Raw genomic sequence first — 18906 nt, forward strand, 5'->3', positions numbered from 1 at the left:
AGCACGGCCGCGTTAGGCTAAATGATCAGCATATGAAGGTAGAGAGGCCACATCTGCTTGATGTGGGCTGGACCCGTCAAGTCAACCATGACGCAGTACCGTCAGAAATGTGCCGCTTCGACTCCAAGGCTCGCAAGTCGTCCACAAAGCCATGTCTCGACCCGTTTTGTGGGAGGAAAAGAAAAGCCCATCCAGGAAAAGTAAAGGTAAGAGCAAGCGACCGGGGTACTATTTTGCAGAATGTAAAAACTGACAGATCCGTTCGTACAATTTATTTATTTTTCTTCAAAAAGCGCTACATTGAACTTTAAGCATTTGTTTCTCTACTGTGCTATTGTACTTGGATTCAACCGTCAAGTCCAGTGTATTTTTATTCCAAATATTATGGAAGCATCAGACAATCAGACATGAAGTGCCACACGCCAAAATGGTTGACGGTGTCATTTGGCACGGTGAAGAGTCTTCATGGTCTTTGAGGTTGACGGCCGTATTCCTCGAGCCAAAAGTGGAGACCAAATGCAAACTTTGTATTTCTTATTGAAAGGCAGATTATTCTTAGTGTTGTTTGCATTTGCATTTGGCGGTCTTCCTGCGGTACCAGAGCCTGACCAAGACCACAAGGACCAAACCGGGACACAGCAGCAGCAGCGCCATGTCAACGTTGTAGTACGCGTACCAGGGCATGGCGTAGGCCCGCGTGCGCAAGTGCTGCGCTCCCTTGTGTCGCAGAACGTACTCCACCCAGAAGATGGCCCTCTCCAAGGGGGTGATTGGTTGATCGCGGTGCAAGTCCGACAGCCTGCGCATGTTGCGGCGGTAGCTGTCTTGGCTCAAAACCTCCTTCAGGCTGGCCTCGAAGCCTTGGCTGAGGTTGACCAATTCCAGAATCTTGGCGGCCCCCCTGTGTTCCAAGCGCACCAGGTTATCCAATTGGTCAAAGAAGAGCGGGATGCCCAGGACGGGGACGCCGTAGTAGATGGCCTCCTGGAGTCCGTTGGTACCCCCGTGGGCCACAAAGACTTTGGTCTGCGGGTGACCCAAGAGATCTTTTTGGGGTATCCAGTCCAACATCAGGGTGTTGTTACCCAGGGTGGACGGCCGGGGTCCTTTGTGGCGCCAAATCACCTAAAATTTGAAAGACAAGGCATTCATGTAGTGTTGTCAGCAGGGGTTTCATTCTATTTTGAATTGCCGTTTTTAGGAGATTTGACAAAAGAACGTCGTTGGCTGGGATAGGCTCCAGCGCCCCCGCTACCTTTGTCAGGATAAGCGGGGAAGAAAATGAATGAGGGTTAAGACTATAGATTTGCCACAACGAACGGTCACCTTCTGCGGCAACTTGGCGTAGATGGCGGCAATTTCTTCGGCGTCGTGTTTGGGCAACGCATTGACCAAAGTACCCAGACTCATCACCACCACGCCGTGCTCGCCGGCGCTCCGAACAAAGTCCTCCAGCTCCGCGGGCAACGGATCGGGAGCCCGGCACTGGAAGCCGCCGATGTAGACCACGTTAGGCATGGTGGGACGCGGGAAGTCGAAGACGAAATCGGTACGGAAAAGCCAAATGTCGGCCTGTTGGAGGAGAGAGTGGATGTCGCATCCGCCGCGGATGTGCTTCTCGCAGACGGCGCTGTAGATGGGCTCGATCAGGAATTTCTGTTGCAAGATGCCCGCTGCGTAGAAGAAGACGTTCTTAACCCTCTGGAAGAAGTCCATCTGGTCCGTCAGGCCCGATCCCGGCACGGGAATGTAGGAAAGCGGAGAGGGGGCGATGGCAAAGTGGCCTTCGCCTCCTTGGACCCAGCGTACGTTGAGCGCCAAAGGAAGCTCCAGGTACTTGGCCAGAACCACGCCAGCGGAGATGGCCGGGTCGGTCAGGACCAGGTCGAAATGGGACTCCCTCAAGTCCCGGACCCTCTCCTGGTCGTCCAGGAGCTTGGAAAGAGCGGCCACCCACACCGCCTCGGCGCTATGGATCATTCGGGAAAAGTCAAGGTACTTGGTTTGGCCCTGCCGAAGATCCTGAGGGATAAGAGGCATCGGGTCAATTGGCGCTTTTCAATTGGCTTCAAAAATTAGCACCTCCACCGGGTCTGAAAGTTTAGCACCTCCACCGGGCGGGTCTGACCTCAATGAGCTTCTCTAGAAATTGGAAGAATTCCTCCCAGCCTCCCTCCACGTCAATGGTGATGGAAGTGTAAAGTGGCGAGCTTTGGGATACGTAGATGCTGTTGGAGGCTCTGATGACCGTCAGCCGGTGTCCTCTCTGGTGGAGTTCCTCCATCAGAACCTTCATGTTGATCCAGTGGCTGCCGTCCACAGGGAAGACCAGGATGTTTCCCCCCTCGGTGCCGCGTGGACCCCGCGACACCAACAACAGGACCGCCAGCAAAAACCCCAACGGCCACCATCCTAAAAACGAAGCAACCCGGCTGAATTTTGAATCCAATGGATCGTTTGCAAATGAGGTCAAAACAATAGGTCAAATTTGTTTTGAAAGTTTTTTTTTTCATTGGGGCTTACCTTTTAATTAGGCAATGCAAAAACGCAAAATTGTTGTATGTCCATGGAGGGACTATGTATCAAATGACAGAGTAAATAATGGAATAGCGAATACAGGTTTTCATTTTCCAATTCCAAATAATTGCAAGATCAAACATGCAATTTCCACTTGTGAATTGATGAGCTGTTGTTTGCCTTGTGCTTCTTCGATAAACGCAACAAGAAGCAAATATTGTATTTTAGCATCCATCCCAAACATTGTCAAGTACATTTTAGCCAATGAAAAGGCACAAAATCCTTAAGAGTTGCAAAACAGCTTTTAACAGTTTCTTAAGCGCTTTCACAATCTGAAAATCAAATTAAAAAAAGATGAACATACCCATGGTGCGGATTGACGGCAGCTGTCGGAACACGTCCTTATCTGACGGCTGGACTTCAAACTAGAGTCGCGGGTGAAGGTTTGTTGTTAGGTCACCTGGCCAGATAACACCAGCAGTCACTTGACCGGCGTAGTCGCTTCACATCAAAAGCCAAAAGCACGATAACCAGACTCGTCACCGTGGGCGGGCCACAAAGCACCGGGCCCGCCCCCAAAAGCACAGATTATAAAAGTTGATTGCATAAAAACCAATGCCCTTTGAATTGATATTTTAAAACCACCTGAACACAAATTGTACTATATAGCATCTGTTTAAAAAAAGCTCATGTGACAGAAAATGAGTCCAATTTTTGACCAGCGTTACTGTGACGGACGGGCCTGAGATTTGCGAAAGATTTGGGCCTTTTTGGCCATTTCCAGGTGTTTCCTCATTCCCCGTCTGCTGCTTTATCAAGAAACTCACATTGCGACCATTGAGATCATCAACCCTGGACGCAAATAAATAGCCTTAAATCTCCGACGGGTCCAGCGGATTCACTTCAATAGCCAGAGTAAATAAAGATGGTGTTTTTTCAGCTTGGGGAGGAACAGGAATAGTGTGATGACTACATGCAACAGGTTTCCAGGAAAATTTACAATTCCACAAAAAAAACCCCTAATGCTTAAGAGGAAGAAATGAGTTCTAATGGATCAGAAACACATCGTGCACGCTGCCCTATTTTTCTTCTTCTCGTCTTCTTCGGCTTCTCCGAGGTGGGGTCGCGGGGTCATCGGGGAAGCCCAGACTTCCTTCTCCCCAGCCACTTCATCCGGGGGAGGGTCCCAAGGCTTTCCCAGGCCAGCTGCGAGACACGGTCTCCCCAGCATGTCCTGAATCGACCCCCGACCCTCGCAAATCATGAGTGGTTCCTGGGAATTTCGGTTGGAAATCGTCAAAGATTGAAAACTTGCGAGGAAATGACGAGTCATTCCTTGGAACTTTGGGATTCCACCCCAATGATTTCCATTTCCCACTGAATTTCAGGTTTTTCCACTCGGGACTCGGCGTTCGCGCTTAAAATAGCTTGAAGGCGGCGCTCGGGCGACTTTCCGGGCGAACAATAGATGACGAATGGAACCGTGGCAACGACGGGAACCTCTGGGGGCCCTCTGGCCGGACACCCGCCGATGACTCATTTTGGAAACAAGCGGTGAGCAGACGAACTCACGTTGGACAGCGGGCGCCCCGACTTGTCCAGAAAATAAGAGCCATGTTGGGACGAATCTCAGCGGGTTGTTGGGAAGGCACATCAATCGTGCATTGGCGCATTCCTCGCCGTAGTGTTTCCACTGTCGGCGAGCAGGTTGGCGCTCGCCAAATAACTGCAAGGATATAGTATGTTTGAGACGTGCGATGAGGTCATCGTGTTTGCGCGACAGCTGCTTCAACACAAGTTGCGTGCAGGCCTGCACTCTCGCTTTCAAAGGACGTCAAAATGTTATCTAGCAGCAATTTATGTTTGAGGGAGGGATTGAATAAGATTGTGCGCTTTCAATGCTCAATAAAAAATCCAGTTTTGACGAGTCGAATTTACAGAGCGTGAGCATAATTCCTGTGTTCGGATCTGCAAATTCCTGAGACAAAAGCAAATTACACAAAAAGTGCATCACTGAAAGGAATTTGAGAGACAGTTGCTATAAAAATCTCTCACATCTAGCCACTGAAAATAATCCCCTATTATTTCTAAATACAACGTTCAGTCTAATTTAACCCCATTTCATTCCAAATCTGACAGATCTTTCCAAACAATTAGTCTATACAGACTATATTTTTTTGCCCCTCCCCTTTTTTTACTACAACTCACCGGACATTGCACTACTGCTACTTCACCTGGTAAGTATGTTTTAGCCATCTGAGGGCGGTAGAACACACAAAATTATAGTTACAACTGTAGCAGCACATGTGAAAACGACCAAATACAATAAAAGCTTTGAGAAATGAAACACACACACGCACATGTTGGCAACATTGACAGACCAAAAAAAAGAAGCAAAGTCACTTGGCATGTGCACGTGCAATTGTGGTTATGTAACACCCGCAATTGTGACAGTGTCTGCGTATGCAATCACAATATTGTAAAGAAAAGCATCCCCTTTTTTCCTGACTGTCTTAATCGTGAACACACAACGAACATGCGTTTATTTTTTGGGATGTCGGACAGACATAAAACAGAAACAAGTCCATCTCACTACACGCCTCTTTTGGGGCGCTGCGCGGCCTCTGTTTTATGACGCTTACAAGCGCTTTGTGGCTTTTACGACACCTGAAGTTGATTGGCCGTGAGAACAGCGAAATCACAGTAGGTGGTCCAGAGTCCAGGCAAGAATTCCTCCAGCTGAGGGGAAACTTCCAAACACTCACGTGGCTTGACCAAACACTCGCCCAGGCCCGTAGGTGGCGTTGGACATCACTTCCATGTTTTTGGTGTGTACTCTTATTCACCAAATATTATGTTGTTGGGTGAAGTAAGTGTCTGGGGTTGATTTTTAATTTTTTCCCCAAACTTTTCTGACTGGTGCTCAGTCACGATGACACAAAACCCCGATGGGTGATGATTGGAACAATATTGACAAACAGCCATTTCTCGATCCACTCCGCCTGAAAACGGTGGTATAAATAACCACCGGCTGACTGGACAGGCAGGCCTAACAAAAGTAACAAAGACACGAGCGTGAGCTGACATTGATCCAAAACAGACCTCCCGCTACCTGAGCCTGATTCTCGCTGGCTCAGGAGGACTCCACTCAGTCCTTGATGAATGCCTCCTCAGTCCCCCCTCAGATCTGACACACTAATCCACGTTACAAGACCGTCTGGAAACCTCCCAAACGCTCGTTAATTTTCCCAGCGTGGATCCGGGCCAAAAAAGCGTCTCGCGGTCCTCCCGAGAGTCGACATTACGACATACCCAACGGTACGGAAGCCAAAATCGCGTTGCGCGTTTATTGCCTCATAGACGTCCATCAAAGTAGCATTTAACTGCCCAGCCTAGGACTCAAAATTTGAAGACTTGATCTTATTTAGTGAGTTTTTTTCCTTAAATCGAAAACAGTTCCCAGGTGTCTTTGTCATGTGCTTTTAGTGAAAATACCCAAAGATTTCCAGCACATTGTTTGTTTTCCCTGCTGTCAGGTTGTCAGGCTGTTGTTACTACGACTGGGAGTGAAATCAGGGTGGGATTAGCAAACAGGCAGTTTGGACATCGGAATATGAAGTCGAGCCTTTGGAAAGAGGCAGAAGGCATTTTTCATGTAATACAATGACTTTTTGTCAAAACTTGGAGTACATTTGGAAAATTCCATTTTAGCTTGGCAACATGGGAAGGATGTAGAGCCGCAAAAAAGTCTCGTCAATTCGACCATTTTTCATTCCTAACATAGCCGTAAAATTTGACGAGCGCCTGAATCCGGGCCCAGAATCCCGTTTAACGCGGCGATGTGAACATCGGTAGAAATGTTTCTTTCAAGGAAAAGCTAGTTTAGCTTACGGTGGCGTCATGACATTGGACCGTGCTTCCACGCCATTTCACATCCTGCGTTCACGCTTAGCCAAATCTCTGCAAATGTAAGAACTTTAGCACGTACGCCACATTGAAATGGTGTTGTCATAGCCCAAATGAACACACCCCCGGTTCTTCTCGGTTTTCTACGACGTGGCCTCCACCTGTCAGGCGGTGGTTCCAAATAAATCCCCCCGCGCCGTTTCTTGGCCCTCCATTAAAGGCGTCCCACGGGCGCGCTGACAGCTCCCAACCAGAGCGAGAACGAGAGCGTGGGTTTTATTTCCCCCAATCAAAGATGGCAGCTCACACCCACGTGGGCTTCTTTCATTTCGATACAAAAAAAAGAAAAACACCCCCACATTTTCCAACTTGGTGGGCTTCTTGAACGCACGCCAATGAAAACCGTCTTGTCGTATTTGTCACATTTATTGAAATAAATCACTTTTCATGTCATTGTAATTTCAATGTACACAATACAGATTTGTAATGATTAGCATGAATATTATTATGTCATCAATATTAAATGGTTTGCCAATTTATTATCCTAACAACTTGGTGAACCTTTTATAATGATGAAGTCATTCATTTTCTGTACTGCTTATCCTCACAAGGCTCGTGGGTGGTGCTGGAGCCTCTCCCAGCCTTTTAAAATTGTAATCATTGGAATATGAATATGATCCACATTGTTTAAGAGTTTTTTCCACTCCATAATAATTGTGCAATAACCTCTCTCAGGATGACGTGACACGTGATCCCGTTTCAAAAGCAAACGTGACTTTGCGCGCCAAAGTTTGCATAACCTTCCGAAGAGGACACACTATGTCTGATACTCTGGTTGCTATAGCGACGCGATGCCCTCCTCCTCCAATGTGATGACAGACGCATTTGTCATTTCCACGAGGTTGTTTGGAGAAGCACCATTCTGTATGTCAGCCTTTATTTTTCCTGGCGTGGCAAGCGCTCTCCAAGCTGCTCGAATAGATGCTGTACTGCTGTGGGAGGGCAGCTTTTCCTTTTCCAAGCCGTTCAGCAGCGACCGACTGAGCTGACAAACTTGAAGCAACGGGGGTTGGGCTGCAAGAAGCACCTGACGGCAATCCACTGATTGCACTTGCAGGACACTAGTATTGCAGAAAGTTTCCTCTTTAGAAGTTGAAACCAAAGCATTCACTTTTGGCCTTTTTTTTGTCGGCCCAGCCCTGTTAAATAAATGCCTAGTCTTATGGGACGCTACGTCTTCCTTCAGTACGGTGTTTGTAAGTTTTTTTGGGGGTTTGTAAGGGGAATCATAATCATTTATAAGGGCAGTTATCGGCAGAGGTTGACAGGTATGAAATAGGTTAAAAAAATAGAATCTTGAACTGGCTGCTTTGTGTTTTCCAACCCATCCAGCAAAGACATAGGTGAAAAAGTTGAATCAACGGGGGTTGAGCTGCTGTGGGTGAGGAGGGGGGAGCTTTTGGTTCAAGTTATCCAGCAGCGACCGAGCGAGCTGACTAACAAAGTTGAAGGAGTGGGGGTTGGGCTGTGAGAAGCACCTGACAGCAATCCACTGATTGCACTTGCAGGACACTAGTATTGCAGAAAGTTTCCTCTTTAGAGGTTGAAACTAAAGCACTTACTTTTGCCCTTTTTTGTTTGCCCAGCCCTGTTAAATAAATGCTTAGTCTTATGGGATGCTATGTCTTCCTTCATATGTCCAATGCTTCCATTTCTTCGAGGCACTTGCTTGCTCTTCAATGGTCAAAAATTTGCGCTTTGATGGCCCATGTTTGAAATAGGTAAAAAAAAAATAGAGTCTTGAACTGGCTGCTTTGTGTTTTCCAAGTCATCCAGTAAACTTTTTTACCTATGTCTTTACTGAGTAAAGACATAGGTAAAAAAGTTGAATCAATGGGGGTTGGGCCGCTGTGGGTGAGGAGGGGGGAGCTTTTGGTTCAAGTTATCCAGCAGCGACCGAGCTGACTAACAAAGTTGAAGGAGTGGGGGTTGGGCTGCAAGAAGCACCTGACGGCAATCCACTGATTGCACTTGCAGGACACTAGTATTGCAGAAAGTTTCCTCTTTAGAAGTTGAAACCAAAGCATTCACTTTTGGCCTTTTTTTGTCTGCCCTGACCCAGCCCTGTTAAATAAATGCCTAGTCTTATGGGATGCTATGTCTTCCTTCATATGTCCAATGCTTCCATTTCTTCGAGGCACTCGCTTGCTCTTCAATGGTCAAAAGTTTGCACTTTGATGGCCCATGTTTGAAATAGGTCAAAAAAAGTCTTGAACTGGCTTTGACAGTTTAAACCAGGCAGGCAGGGGTGGCTTTGCAAAGCCATCCGGCACATATACCCACTTTTTTTTTTTCTTTTTGCACTTTTATTGGATCCTACGAGAGGTTTATAGTAAACGGGCCAAATGTTTTTGGATTACTGCGGTTAAGAATTAGCAATATTTTTGTTTTAAAAAAAAAATCCCATACGCACACAGCGGGGCAGGCCAAAAACAGGTGGCGCTATATCCCTAAATGTGTTTTGGGTTTAATCCGTGTACATTTTTTAAAGACATTTTTTAAAGAAATGTCATGTGTGAAAAGAGCATGTGGCCAGATGTTTTCCTTTGTTCTCAAATTGAACGCTTCCTGTTTGTTTGTTTGTTAGTTAGTTAGTAACCAAGAAAACGCATGGAAATGCATCAGTAATTTCCATGAGGCAAATGACCCAATTAATCAATGCTTTTACTTGTATACAGGAAAATATAAACTGCTTTTGAAGACAAAAGCGCCAGAGTCCAACATGGTCTGATGACAAAATACCAAAATAAAAGTGTCTTCTTTTTTCCCTTTAAGTTGCCTTTTCGGAAACCCTGCGAGCGTTTTGCATATTTCTGCTGATTGCAAAGAAAATTGGAATAAACACTAGTGCGCTCACACTCCAAACAAATCCTCGAACGCAATGCGTAAATGCTTCAAGGCTGCCGAGGATTGCAACTCTTCCCGAGCGAGATGTCTGGTGTTTGAGGATGAGCTCAGTTTCTGCTCACCAGAAATGTGAACAAATCCCGCCCGTGAAGTCACTTTGACTCAGCAACGTAAACTTTGATGAGCTTTTCCAAGATGGATCCCCCTAGAGAAAAGTCACGAGAATATTGCGTACGTCTGAAAATACATGTAAACCCAGTGATTTTAGTTTCCGCTTCATTTTTTTAGGGTCATTTTGACGATTTCCCAAATCCTTCCGGATTGAAACCTGATTGCTGTCAAATTTAAACCTCACAGAAGCAGATGAGGAAAAAAATGAGTTTGCATCATGGCATGTGGGCGTTGCAAATTGATGACTCGCCATAAATTATCACCCCAAAAAGGCAGCTCCTCCAGGGCGTAGAGCCTCCAGCTACTAAGCTAATTTTGGGGGGTGGGCATCCCTGCCACATAAATTTCCACCATAACAGACACGCCTGCAAAGTTAGGCAAGTTTTTCGAAATGATGAGCCCTGCATTTGAATGGAAGCGGAAGAAACAAAAAGGCAGGCAGAAGCGCACTTTTTGGATTCATTCCCTTCCTTTGGGAATGGGCAGATTGAGGAAATTAATGGAAGGATGATGTGATGTTTGAGGACACTTTGGAGTCTTAGGAGAGCGACACTGTTGTTTCCGAATTCATTTTTTATGCTTATTTATTAACTGTGGCAGAAAAGAGGTCTGTCTGATGGTAGTTCATGACTCTTCCCCACCGACGTGTTGATTTCGGATTCTACGCCTAATCATCTGAAATGACTTTTTATCATATTTGCCTCTCGTTCCCGCGCTCGTCCTGGTGGATCAGAAATGAGCGAAGCAAAAACTTCTTTCTCATCATTATTGTCCAACACTGCGGCTATTCAGCGTTCAATTTTTAATCAGGCAGAGTTGAACGTGGGCCCAGCGGACGCCCTTTTGTGTTTTGCTTGGCCGCTCGGCCCCCCGAGCCGGAACTTTTGAGTGACGTCTAAGGGACCATGTTCTGTTGGGGAAAATGACTTTTTTTTTAGCCGGGGCACGGTGCCAATGTCGTTTGAAAGTCGGCAGCCTTATCGCTTGAATTTCCTCAGAGAGGAAATCAATGGAGTCTTATCTAAATCTCATCAATTATTTAATGACAAAATTTTAACCATGCTCTTCGTTCCTGACTGACGATTGATTTTCCACAAATTGGCAAAAGGCCCAAAATTGAAAAAGCTAGATTTCCACCAAAATGCTTTCCGTAAACCGATTCCCAACATCAATGACGACACGAATTGACGCTAAAATGCGATAATAAATGAGAAGAAAATCAATCAAAACGTCCGGATGGACCCGCAAGCACGGTCACGAATGTAAACTTTTTACTTACGGAAGAAAGGGGCCCGTGTGTGGGTTGAAAGTGAACCGCACCCAGAACACTCGGGTCCTCATAAAGGAACCTCTGTGATGTTGACACAACTCCTTTCAAAAGAGTGCTGAGAGACGCTCACAATTGCACCAGGGGTAGTTTGACATGTCTTTATTGTTGGTGTGTTTCGGGGCATACCAGTCTTTCAATAAAAGCTATCTCATTAATCAAATCAACACTACGCATACACATGTGACTCTTTTTTTTCTTAAAGGTTTTGGGAATAAGTGACACTACCCGGAAGGTCAGTCGGTTTGAAAGCAGCACAGTGCTCGATTTGTGTGTCACTAAGTGCCAGATTGTTTTCTTTAAAATGTAAACACTCATTGAGCAGTTTTTAAGTGGGTGCTAAAGCACAAACCCCCGATTTTACGGGGCAAGAGGTCATATCAAATCTTTAATGAATTTCTTCACTGTACATTTTTTGTCCCTGTGCAGATTGTTATGTTAGGCCACGCAAGGTATTTTTTTTGTATATTTGCTCGCTTACTTCTATACTGCACATTTCTGATCAACTCTGAGATTTAAATGGAATTGAAGTACTTTTCTGCCCTCTACTGGCGTGTGGATGATAGAAAAGTGGAGAGAGAAAAACAAAAAGAGAAATAAATGATTACGATTATACATGGATATTGATCGAGGAATGACGGATTTCACGGTATGTTTATTGCACATGTACATTTGAAAACAGCATTTGACCTTCTAAGTCCCGCCTGAACCGGAAGTGGATATGTTGTTGTCACACTGGAAGAAGATGGCCGCCGCTCCTACTTTTTTTCAATGAAGACTCCGATGTTTCCTTTGCCTTCCGTTGTCCTGCATCGGAGCCGCAGTTTCGCCGCTATGCAACCCGCAAGGTGAGTGTCTGCTCCCGGCCGATCATTCCGCCGCGGGCTCGCTGTTTTCCATCGCGGTGAACTTAATAGAACAGCGCGCTCGAGTTTGTGTTCCCTCGTAGACGCGGGCTAGCATGCTAACGTTAACCACGCTGGCCTTCAGCGGCCAGGCTTCCATAGGAGCTCCACACCCACGCCTGTCCCATATTTTCCAATAGTTGGTCTCAAAATGAGCCGCTAGTTGATTTTATTGTCAGTAACATACACCGAAAGCATATATAGATGCTAATACAACTTTGGTCAACGTAGCGTATCGTTTTGTGATTCCTTTTGGCCGTCGTTTGAAGACATTGCCTCTGCTTGCCTTGCTCATGGCTTTAAGATGCCTTCTCTAAAATGCCTATTGTCGCCCCACAGGTCGTGAATCCTCACTTTAGGAGGGCAACATTGGGTGGGAGGCAGCCAGGGAGGGGGCAGCATCATCAACTGTCACCTGGTAGCTGGCGTCTCACCACAATGGTAAATTTAGGATCATATCAATCCATATCTCGCGCATGAAATAGAAGAAAGTTACGCGAGGATTGCTTGTTAGCACACTTTCAGTTTTTGTTTCTCACTTCACAGCAACAAGTTTTGGAATATGCACTAGATCGAGCTGAGGTAAGATCATTTTTCCCCCAAATTTTGCCCTAATGTGCAGGCTAAAAACACATTCCAAAAACATGCATCCTAAGCTAGCCGGTTCTGGGCGCTATGATTGTTTTTTTCCTTTTTCTGTCACTGTGTCCTTCAGTACATTGTGGAAAGTGCCCGGCAGCGCCCCGCCAGGAGACGGCTTTCCTCCGGTGGTAGGAAAAGTTTGTATCAGAAGCTCTACGAGCTCTATGTAGAAGAATGTGAGAAGGAGCCGGAGTCGAAGGTGGGTCACGTCGCCCCATCTCATCGTCGTCGTGGCGACGGTTACGATTTGAGCCGCCCCGCGTCTGGTTTCTGCACACGCTAGAATTTCAGGAGGAATGTGAAGCTGCTGGACAAGTTGCTGGCTCAGGAATCCGTTTCGTGTCTGGTGGTCAACTTGTACGCCGGCAACGACGGCTACTCGCTCATGCTCAGGGGCAAGAATGGATCTGGTGAGGAAAAAGGCGCCGTCCGAGGAGGCGTGGCCGCGTCCTGATGCCCGCATACCTTTCCGCCGGGGCAGATTCCGAAACCATCCGACTGCCGTATGAAGAAGGGGAGCTGCTGGAGTACTTGGACGCCGAGGAGTTGCCGCCTGTTTTGGTTGACCTGCTCGAGAAGTCCCAGGTGCGTCCGTCTAATAATCGACTTTTCCTGGGTGCGAGTCAGAGGTCACAAGTTTTTTTTTTTTGTACCTGTGCTCCAGGTGAACATCTTCCACTGCGGCTGCGTCCTGGTGGAGGTGCGAGACTACAGGCAGTGCACCAGCACCAAGATGCCGTCGTACCAGAGCAGACACATCCTGCTCAGGCCCACCATGCAGACTCTGGTTTGCGACGTCCACGCCATGACCAGCGACCATCACAAGTGGACGCAGGTGGGCGCTCGCTCGCTCGTGTGCCACGGCGAAAATCGGCTCAATTCGAAAACCAATGCAAGAAAGAGTGCATAGTTGTTATTGTTTTTTTTTCCCAGAGGTCCCTAGCGTCACGTGAGCTTCCTCAATCGTATTCATTTTTCAAACAAGAATCAAACTATTTACAGTAATCCCTTGATTATCGCAACTTCACTTAGTGCGATTCTTTTTTCTGCTGTTAATTAATTATTTATTTTTTATATTTCAGTGCTGAGTCCTAGTAACAAGTTTTTCAATTGATTTTACGTTAACCGCGATATTCGAGGGATTACCGTAATAAGCATTTTGCAGTTGGTGTTATATTTATGTCCACCAGGCGGCGCCACGTTTTCCCATAAAGAGTGCTAGAACAACTTGCCGTTTTTGGTGATCGAAATGAAACCATTTCAGAAAGACCAATTAACTGTCTTGTTATACCGCTTTTATTTTGAAGGTCCGGAGACATTTGACACGGGTCCACTTGGGGAACGGAATTGTCCCCTACTGTTTTCTCTCAGGAAATGGAGCAGATGTGCAAAAAGTGGGGACAAAATTTGAATTTTTCACTGTTGCGTTTGTGTTCTCTGCCTCAGGACGACAAGTTGCAGCTGGAGAGCCAGTTGATCCTGGCCACGGCCGAGCCCCTGTGCCTGGACCCGTCCATCTCGGTCACTTGCGCCACCAACCGCCTGCTCTACAACAAGCAAAAACTCAACACCCGCGCCATGAAACGGTAGCGCGTCCGCGAATGCGCCGTACGCGTTGAGAAGCTGATGTTGTTCTCCTTCTCCGACCAAGGTGTTTCAAGAGGCACTCGCGAGCGGCGCTGAACCGCCAGCAGGAGCTGTCGCAGCTGCCCCTGCCACGCCAGCTGCGTCTTTACGACTACCTGCAAAAGCGGAAGGAGAGAAAAGCCGCGCCCGTCATCGACTTGAAGATCTCCAAAATTGGAAACGTGAGCGCTTCGAGCCTTTTGTTTGTTTGCTTGGGAGCCTTTTTAAACTCTTGCTTCACTTGAAAACTCTCCACATGACTATCGTATCGGACTGACGGGTTTCCGTGTTTGTTGTCGTGCAGTGCGTGGACATGTGGCGACGAAACAGCTGCCAGCTTAGCGTTCCCAAAGAAATCGACGTGAGTGCGGCTCTCCAAACTCGGAGGATTTCTTGGCGGAAAAAGTCAACTCCATGCCGACGTGTCCCTCCCGGCAGGTGGAGAAGTACGCCGTGGTGGAGAGGTCCATCCAGTTGGAAGATTCTCAGCCCCCTTCGGTCATCTGGCCCGCTGAGGTGAACGCGTTGGGCGTGGGACGTGAAGGTAGATAAATGGCTTGGAGCTGAAAAGCGAGCCTCTTTTCATCGCGCAGGAGATCGTGGACGACTACACCTTCGAATGCGAGGCCAGCGGTCAGGCCCAGAGGACCAAGGTGTCCGTTTTTCAGTCGCTGGGCGACCCGCTGGTATACGGCAAAATCTACTGCACCAAAGACGGCAAAGGCGAGGAGGACGGCGCCGACCTGAAGCTCACGCATCCGCCGTAAGACCCCCGACGTTTACCCGGCGAGATTTGCCGTGAACCGTCTCCGTCTTTCCCTTCAGGTTCCTCATCGGCTCCAAGATAGACGCCGAGCGGTGAGTGCGCGCTTCCGAAGGCTTTTCGGAGCGACCGAAGTGACCGTTTTTTTGTGCGCGGGCTAGGTTCCTGGCGCAGTACAAATGCGTGTTCGAGAGAGACGTCAAGTGTCAGGTCAAGATGTCCCACAACTCGGGCAGCTCGGCACCGCCCTCCACTTCCCCCGACGAGGACGAGGTAGTGGGCTCGGTCCTGGCCGGGCGCCGCGCGAGCCGTCAGACTGACGCCGTCCGTCCGTCTCTGCCAGGGTGATGGCTTCTCGCCGCTGGTCCAGGCGTCCGTGTTGGGCAAAGGGGTGAAGCAGCGGCCGCAGCCCATCAAAATTCCGCCGGGATCTAGCGGCGGCGGCTCCTCAGGTAACCGAGGGACTTCCGGGGCAACGCCTTAAAAGTCAGATTGGATTGGACGGATATCGCCGGCAATGGCAGAGAAACATGATCAATAATTGCCAGCCTTCCTAGTTGGAATGGCTTGGATGGGGAATGATTAATCCAGAAGATTGCAGCATATGCTTTTATATTTACACCGGAACAACGTTTGCAGAACAAAAAAAGAAATTGTCGAAATAATTTAAGACAATCACCACCTCAAATTTTCACGTGAAATGATTTTTTTTTTTAATATATTAAGAAAAAAAGGACTCATGAAATGTACAGTTTGCCACATTGGTTTTGTTGTCATGTTTTGTATTAGCTCTATCTAGTGAAGCGCGACAGAATGTAGGCTAAACTGAAGCTTCTTGCGAGGGCCACATTCCATGGTAGTAACTGGTGGTGTCCCCTTTGTAGGTAATCCATACAGTTGCCAAACCGCAAGTGGTCTTCTCAAGTGTCCCACTCCGCCGCCCCTCGGCAAAAGCCAGCAGCCTCTGAACAGGAAACACTCGGTGGAGCTGGGCCAGGTGGGCCAGGTGGGCCTCCTGTCCCCCGCCTCGCTTTCCCCCATGAGCTCCGTGCAGCGTAAGTACACACGGCTCGGGCGTGACGTGACGGTCGCTGACCCTACGTCTGCCGTGCTTTCAGGATCGGGCACCCCCGGCAACACGCCGTGCTCGACGCCGCACCCCGCCGACTCGCTGGGCCCCCCGCCGGGGACGCCCACCCCCCCGGAGGCCCCGGCGCAGGCCGCCCTGCTGACGCCGTTCCCCCTCAGCCAGCCGCTGCCCGTCATGACCATCCCGCTGCCCGTCACCACGGGCGCCGCCTCCTCGCCGGTGGCGGCCAACCCGGCCGGCCTCAACTTCATCAACGTGGTCAGCTCCGTCTGGTGAGCGTCCGGGGGGGACCGGGGTGGGAGATGTGCAATCGGCGCCGCAGCGGCCGTGACCTTCCGGCCATCTTTTGGCAGCAACCCCCAGACGCTGATGGGCGGCTCCGGTTCCATGCTGGCCCCCGGACTCAACCTGGGCGGAATCCTGCCGTCCGGGGGCCTGGTGCCCTCCGTGCAGCCCGCCGCGCAGACAGGTGGCTCCGAAAGATTTTTTCCCTTTCGACGCACGTGAGGCAAATAAAAATTTGTATTGATTTTTTTCCTCGCAGGGAGTCATTTCAACCTGAACAGCGGCGCCGGGCTACGACCGCTCAACTTGCTGCAGGTACAGCGCGCGCCGCCAATGGGCCGCCTCGGAGTTGACGCGTCCGTTTTTATCGGCGGTGGCGGCGCTCAGATCCCCACCGGTCCGCTCATCTTCAACCCGATGCAGCAACAGCAGTTCTCGCCGCAGAGCCACTCGGCCACTTCCAGCCCTCAGCGACAGGGGGACGCGGTGAGTGGTCGTCGTCGTCCTCGCCGCCGCCGCCACCACCACGTGGCTCCTCTCCAAACCTAGCCAACGTGGCGTTTGCACTACCGCAGGGCGATCAGGGCGCCGACCCTTCGTTGGGGAACCAGCAAACGGCCGTCATCAACTTGGGCGTCAGTGGCTTCATGTCTTCGCAAACCGCAGGTGCGTCCTCCCTATAGCGTTTCACCCACAAGTCCCGGGCGCACACGTTTCCCTTGAGCGCAGGCGTATCGACTACGTACGTGTTCTAGTTGAGCGTGCAGTAGGCCTGCCTGGCCGAGACTTCTAAATCTTGTATCACATATTTCAATCAAACTGTCAATAGTCAAGGATTTTGTAGTCCACAAATCTTTGCATTGAACTCATTCAATCCCGTAGTTTGTTTGTTATTGATGGCCAGGGGCGCATTTGCAGCTAAAACGTGAGCGCAGAAGCAGGAAATAAGGCCATTGACCAAGTCGTCGCTGTCGTCAATTAGTCAAGTGTGAAAATAATCGTTTTGTGGCAGGCAGCCCTACTGCATAGGCTTGCTAAGATGGTGCTTGTACCCTTTTCCCCCCTTTTCTTTGTTTTCCGGACCCGAAGCCTTGGCACCGCCACCCTAACCCTTCCTTCCTTCCTTCCTTCCTCATCCCCCCTTCTTCTCTTTGGTTTGGTTGATTTTTATTTTTTTCCCCCCCTCCCGGTCCATCCCCGTCCCCTTTCCCCCCCACCCTTAGTGCTGTCCCAGTTGGGCCGCGGGCCGGACGGCTCTGGGCCCCCGCCGCCCCCGGCGCCGCCTTCTCCGAGGCTTCCGCAGCAGCACCAGCCTCAGATCCAAGTAACTGTGACATGGACATACACACACATGCGTGCTAAGGGACACGGAAGACCAAAAAATCGAGTTAAAAAGGCCCCCACCCCCACTTTTGTCACTCCATCTGTGTCGTATGTCAAGCATTGCGATTGGCCGCGCCGAGCACGGTGCAAAAGCGTCGCCGTCTCGTGGGCTGCATGCGTGTTGTCGTCACGGTTACCTTGGACGATTGTCCTTTTGAGATGCGTAGACGTGGTTATGTCCTCCTTCACCACGCGGGCGATAGTGTCGCCCGCGTCTGGCCGACTCCTTTGCGTCGTGCTCTGGCGGAGCTTCACTAACACGCCACGCTCACTCGCAGGACAATTGGGCATGCCGGTAGAAGCACCAAGTGTGTGCTAATGCTAGCGTCCAGTTCCAAAGCAAAAGCTGATGTTTGCAAATATTCTACTAAGCTTTATTCCAAAATCTGCTTATCTCACAGAATATTGGCTTTATTTTTTGTCCCTATTTTTATAGTTTATAGATTGTTTTCCAATGTTGTTGGATAATATAGGGTGTTCCAAAATGTTTGACCCCTTTTCGTAGGCCAATCATTTTGAGTTCTTGTTGGAATGACCTCAAATGTTCACCGCTTGTGTAGAAACGTGTCAAGTTTTTGTGTGTAATGTTTGACATTTCAATCTTTTCAGGTTAAGAAATGCCGTCCACTCCAAAAGAAAAGGCATTTTGCGTGTTAGAGTAAGTATGCTCGGAGTCAGTCACCCAAGATGGCGCACCGTGCCTTCTTCACAAATTGCGGACTACAAAACAAATTTGGACTTGGCAGCAAAAAGTTCAGGAAAACGGCTGTAATGTGAGTAAAAAGTATATAAAGGACTCAATGAAAAATCGGCACAAGGTTGATTTTGCTAAAACTATAAGTGAAAACTTGGGAATCGATCAGGCTACCTTTCACACGGTAAGCATGTGTCCTACCTGTTGCGCTAAAGTGCCCTCCCACCTCCCTACTAAGTTCGGCCAGCTATTTCTATGTTCCACCTCCAGGAGAGAATTTTGCTAAAAGTATAAGTGAGTACTCGGGAATCGATCCCGCTACCTATCACTCGGTAAGCATGTGTTCTACCTGTTGCGCTAAAGGGCCCTCCCACCTCCCTACTTTGTTGGGCCAGATATTATATGTTCTAACATGGACTTCACCTCTAAGTGACAACTCTGAGGATGTGGGAATAGATCCCACTACCTTTCACATGGCAGCCCATCCCCTTTACTATTTGAGCTAAGTCATCCAGCCAACTTTTTCTAAGTTCTACCATGAACTTCACCTCAAATTGAAAACTTTAAGGATCCGGGAGTCGATCCCACTACCTTTTGCATGGTAAGCCAGCGCTCTACTATTTGAGCTAAAGTCCCCAGACACCTGCCTACCTGACCAAGTCCTAATTTGTTTTGTAGTTGGTGCCTTCT

The 18906-nt window shown here is 48.6% G+C and overlaps 2 protein-coding genes across 4 annotated transcripts in view; one reads left to right on the top strand and one right to left on the bottom strand.

Annotated features, from left to right (window-relative positions):
• supt20 (SPT20 homolog, SAGA complex component) overlaps positions 1-18906 on the top strand; it is a 20003-nt gene continuing 1097 nt past the window's right edge. The window contains exons 1-23 of one of the 3 annotated variants that reach the window (XM_077591495.1): positions 1-206; positions 11511-11676; positions 12073-12174; positions 12280-12315; positions 12449-12574; positions 12659-12785; positions 12857-12960; positions 13040-13210; positions 13822-13961; positions 14027-14183; positions 14306-14362; positions 14440-14517; positions 14595-14764; positions 14827-14859; positions 14926-15037; positions 15108-15216; positions 15649-15819; positions 15883-16126; positions 16208-16323; positions 16399-16454; positions 16527-16625; positions 16715-16805; positions 17363-17463. In XM_077591495.1, the coding sequence (XP_077447621.1) occupies positions 12172-12174; positions 12280-12315; positions 12449-12574; positions 12659-12785; positions 12857-12960; positions 13040-13210; positions 13822-13961; positions 14027-14183; positions 14306-14362; positions 14440-14517; positions 14595-14764; positions 14827-14859; positions 14926-15037; positions 15108-15216; positions 15649-15819; positions 15883-16126; positions 16208-16323; positions 16399-16454; positions 16527-16625; positions 16715-16805; positions 17363-17463 (2301 nt within the window). In that variant the 5' untranslated portion in view covers positions 1-206; positions 11511-11676; positions 12073-12171. Of the gene's footprint in view, positions 207-11510; positions 11677-12072; positions 12175-12279; positions 12316-12448; positions 12575-12658; positions 12786-12856; positions 12961-13039; positions 13211-13821; positions 13962-14026; positions 14184-14305; positions 14363-14439; positions 14518-14594; positions 14765-14826; positions 14860-14925; positions 15038-15107; positions 15217-15648; positions 15820-15882; positions 16127-16207; positions 16324-16398; positions 16626-16714; positions 16806-17362; positions 17464-18906 lie in introns of all 3 variants that reach the window. The other 2 variants (XM_077591494.1, XM_077591496.1) reach the window with 2 other exon arrangements.
• LOC144067681 (UDP-glucuronosyltransferase 1A5-like) lies at positions 258-3020 on the bottom strand. The gene is made up of 4 exons (XM_077591497.1): positions 2882-3020; positions 2129-2412; positions 1327-2022; positions 258-1125 (listed from the first exon to the last, which is right to left on the bottom strand). Exons 1-4 carry the CDS (start codon positions 2883-2885, stop codon positions 556-558), a joined length of 1554 nt encoding a protein of 517 aa, XP_077447623.1. The 5' UTR covers positions 2886-3020; the 3' UTR covers positions 258-555.

This window comes from Stigmatopora argus, chromosome 22 (assembly GCF_051989625.1).
Source record: "Stigmatopora argus isolate UIUO_Sarg chromosome 22, RoL_Sarg_1.0, whole genome shotgun sequence".
Lineage (NCBI taxonomy): Eukaryota > Metazoa > Chordata > Actinopteri > Syngnathiformes > Syngnathidae > Stigmatopora > Stigmatopora argus.

Excerpts from the sequence above, each read along its gene's own strand:
- LOC144067681 (XM_077591497.1), bottom strand. Across the intron at positions 2,023-2,128 it reads TTCTAGAGAAGCTCATTGAG|GATCTTCGGCAGGGCCAAAC; the intron begins GTCAGACCCGCC and ends CTTATCCCTCAG. Across the intron at positions 1,126-1,326 it reads ACGCCAAGTTGCCGCAGAAG|GTGATTTGGCGCCACAAAGG; the intron begins GTGACCGTTCGT and ends TTCAAATTTTAG.